Genomic DNA, 3,695 nt, shown 5'->3' on the forward strand with positions numbered 1-3,695 from the left:
AGAGATGACCAGGACATGGGTTCAGTACCCAGCACCAACTTAACTTTCTCTCCAGCCCCAGGACTCGCAACGCCCTCTTCTAGTCTTTCAAAGTACTGGATGGTTGTGATACAACCATACAAGGAAGCAAAATGTGCACACAAAAGTTAGTAAGAAATCACTCCCAAAACAAAAAACAAAACCAAACAAGAAACCACTCCCAAATTTGGAATACAGACATCAATTTTCCTTAAGGAAAACTGCAGTGTGCACAATGCTGGTTCTGATGCTGTGATTAACACTGGACACCTGCTAATCATCAAATAGCACAAAATCCCACAATAGAAGACACCGCACTTCCTAGTCTTTCAGTTCTACAGGTAGGAGCAGCCAGGGAAAGCAACTGAACAGACGCTAGCCCTCTGCTCCCCAGTAGCCAGTCACTTTGCCAAAACATTTCCCCATCAAATAAATAAATAAACACTGACAGAGAAACAAACACAAGGCATGATTTATTCAAAGTGATTTTATTGCTGTGCACACAAGAGAATTTATGCCACTAGAGCAGATGCTGTGGACGACTCGCTGGAAGAAAGAAAACAGGAAGAGAAACCGGGTTAATACTGGTCTTCAGGGTCATTACTCTGCCACCGGAGCTAAACACCCACAGCACACAAGCTCCAAGCCCAATGAGCGCCAGAGTTCATGGTTTACACATGAGGATGGACGGCAACACCCAGCCAGACAGCTATGGAAAAGCCGGCCAACATCACAAACACCTATCTGGTGGAAACTGTCAGTGTTGGGATGATCAGAGCGAACAATTCATTGACCCCCACCCCCTTCATGGTTGAAACCAGAGTCTGTCTGCCACAGGACCACAGTGGAGCAGGGCTTTAATCCCAGCATTTGGGGAGGCAGAGGCAGGCAGATCTCTGTGAGTTCAAGGCCAGCCTAATCTATAGAGCAAGGTCTAGGATAGCCAAACCTTCCACTCTCAAACAAACAAACAACCCAGGATCTCATCACTAGCCCTGGCTGTCCTGGAACTCATGTAGACCAAGCTGGTGTCAAATTCAAGAGCCCCAGGTGACACTTTGATCGAACACCGTCTTATGACTATGTGATACCCATGCACCCATTGGCACTATCAGAGGAACTGAAATGGCACTCAACCACAGGACCAGAAAGGCAAAATAGTTACTATGTGGTCAACTGTTGCCAGCAAAGATGTATATACTTACTATTTCCAATTGGGCGGGAGCACCCGCTTAGTCTTATAGTAACGAGCCAACCGATGAATTCTGCTCTCTATCAGAATCAGGCGGAATTTCGCATCCTTATCCTAAAAACAAAAGAGATCCAAGAAAAACCACCAAGTAAAGCACCTCAGCACCTTCTATGGTCCCCCCAGGCAGGGTCTCTTTACTATCCTACCTCCCTGGTCTGTCTTGCAACTCACTAGGCGAGGCTGGCCTCAAACTCAGAAACCAAGGGCAGGCACCACCAAACCCACAAGGGCCAAGTTACGCTTCCAGAGTAAGGCCTATAGGACCAGCCACAAAACTACAAAGGACCCCTCCCACATTTGGGACCAACTGGGTATGTTTCGGGGAGCTAAAAAAGATCAAACTACGTATTTCAAGGAAACTACCATGAGGACTGGAGAGCACCTAGACCTACCCGAGACAAGGCAACTGACACGCTCCCTACGCCGAGGTGGGCCAGTGCGAGCATCCCCGCACACCCCCAGGCGTGTCTCCTTGCTTACCTTTCTGTTCCTCTCAAGGTGCTTGCGGACAGCAACGGCTTTCTTAATCAAGTGGTAGAGGTCCTCTGGGAGATCAGGGGCAAGGCCTTTGGACTTCAGGATTCTCAGGATTTTATTACCAGTCACAAAACGGACCTGTGCCACACCATGTGAGTCCCTCAGGATCACACCTGAAGAGAGAAGCATGTAGCTTTCAACAAACATACACGCATGTACATACATGTCACACACACAATAAAGCCCTGATGGCAAGACTCTCCAAACACTTGCAAATAGCCAATGTGAGAGTGCACGCAAAGCTCACTCAGCCACCCAAGGAAGGTCTCCCCAACATGGAGGAAGTCCCTCTGGTGGAAACCGCGAATGTTCGAACACCACCATCACAGCTACAACACAGCTGACTAAAGGAACCAGTAAGATGTGTACCTTCATAGTTAGTCCTGACTGAACTTATCATGGATCTGCACCGATCTTTCAAACCGCCTTACGTTATTCTTTTTAAACCTCAAATTACTTACTAGTTGAATCCATCTCAAACTTTTTGTCTCCACATGCCTAGTACACCGAGTGAGAACGCCTTTATCCTGTGACCAGTAACCCTACGTCCCGTAACCATTAGCAGATAATAGCAAACTATCTGCCATTGGTGCAAACCCACAGCGGCTTAGAATCAGTTCACAGCTCAACGTGACAGGATCCCCGATGCTCCTCGCTTAGCTGTGGAAGCTGGGGGAAAACTTTTCAACACACGGACTACACACATGTTTTTCCAGAAGACTCGAGAGCAGCAGGAAAGAGCTTACGCCACCACTTACCTATCTGAGAGGGGGTCAGCCCTTTCTTGGCTAGTTTGTAAATCTGTTCCTTCACGTCGTCAGACGTCAACTTCAGCCACTGGAGACGCACAAAAATCGGCCTTAGGATGGGCAACAACCTCCCACTCCCCGGGCCGCAACCCCACGCACACAGATCGCTTCCCCGCCCCACGCCGCCCTCCGACCCTCTGCTTCTGCTCACCGTGGGGACGCTACGGCGGTAGGGCAGCGCCGACTGGGACAGGCCCTTCCTGAGAACGGAAGCACAGGTGGTAAAGCGGCGGCCCAGGCAGGCCCGACGTCCTCCCCACCGACAGCCCGTAGCCTCCTCCCCCGGCCCCGCGCCCCAGCCCCGTAACCCAGCCTGGCGCCCGCCACGGGCTCACCCAGGAGCGTGCATGCGACCCATGATGGCGGAGGTCTGGCAGCAAAGAGAGAACGAGGGGGGAAACGGCGCAGGAAGCCGAGGCACGCGCAGGAAGTGACGTCACGCGCACACGCTTCCCTCTCGCGTAGAGGCGGGGGCTGTATGGGCGTGGCCGCGTGACTACGCGTCCCAGAAGGCATTGCGACGAGACGTCACACTTCATCGATTGGGTCCGTTTCCGCTGTTCCAGGCTCTGGCCTGGCTCTTAGAGCCGGAAGTCGGTCTTAGCTCCCACTTGGAGGCGGCGCCTGAGGGAGCGCGGGGCTAAAGGACTTGGGTGAGCTGAGGTGTCCGCCTGGCCCGTCTCCACCCCGAGCTCGTGCGGTGCGCTATGGGCGCGGCGTGGATGAGACCGCAGAGCCTCGGCACAGCCGGCGCCTCCCCTTCTCCCCAGATCGCAAACCCTAGGCTTTCGAGCCGGCCCGGCCTGCCCTTTGCTGCCTGCGCGCCTTTTCTGTCTACACAGTGCGGAGAAGCGCCGAGTTGAACTTGAAGGATGACGCACTGCGGGTCCTCCGCAGTGCGTCCAAGAATGGGGTGAATAGAACAATTTGCTTAAAAAAAAAAAAAGAAAGAAAGAAACACGGACCCGGGAAGGTTTAAAACAACGCAGTACTGGGAATTTTGATGTGTTTTGAGACGGTTTCTCTATGTAGCTCTGGTTGTCCAGTAACTCGCTTTGTAGCCAAGGCTGGCCTCTAGC

General features: G+C 52.1%; 1 protein-coding gene across 1 annotated transcript; it reads right to left on the reverse strand.

The window, feature by feature from the left end:
- Positions 1-465: 465 nt before the first annotated feature.
- Rps13 (ribosomal protein S13) lies at positions 466-3,066 on the reverse strand. The gene is made up of 6 exons (XM_051149637.1): positions 2,952-3,066; positions 2,768-2,816; positions 2,566-2,644; positions 1,751-1,920; positions 1,224-1,324; positions 466-564 (listed from the first exon to the last, which is right to left on the reverse strand). Exons 1-6 carry the CDS (start codon positions 2,972-2,974, stop codon positions 531-533), a joined length of 456 nt encoding a protein of 151 aa, XP_051005594.1. The 5' UTR covers positions 2,975-3,066; the 3' UTR covers positions 466-530.
- Positions 3,067-3,695: the final 629 nt, after the last annotated feature.

The sequence above is a fragment of the Acomys russatus genome, chromosome 7, assembly GCF_903995435.1.
Source record: "Acomys russatus chromosome 7, mAcoRus1.1, whole genome shotgun sequence".
NCBI classification, from domain to species: Eukaryota; Metazoa; Chordata; class Mammalia; order Rodentia; family Muridae; genus Acomys; species Acomys russatus.

Bases quoted from the DNA above. Each gene is read 5' to 3' on its own strand.
- Rps13 (XM_051149637.1), bottom strand. From the start codon at position 2,974: ATGGGTCGCATGCACGCTCCTGG. The intron at 1,921-2,565 runs GTAAGTGGTGGC...TTCTCTCTTCAG, and splicing joins GCTGACCCCCTCTCAGATAG to GTGTGATCCTGAGGGACTCA. The intron at 1,325-1,750 runs GTAAGCAAGGAG...TTTTGTTTTTAG, and splicing joins ACCTTGAGAGGAACAGAAAG to GATAAGGATGCGAAATTCCG.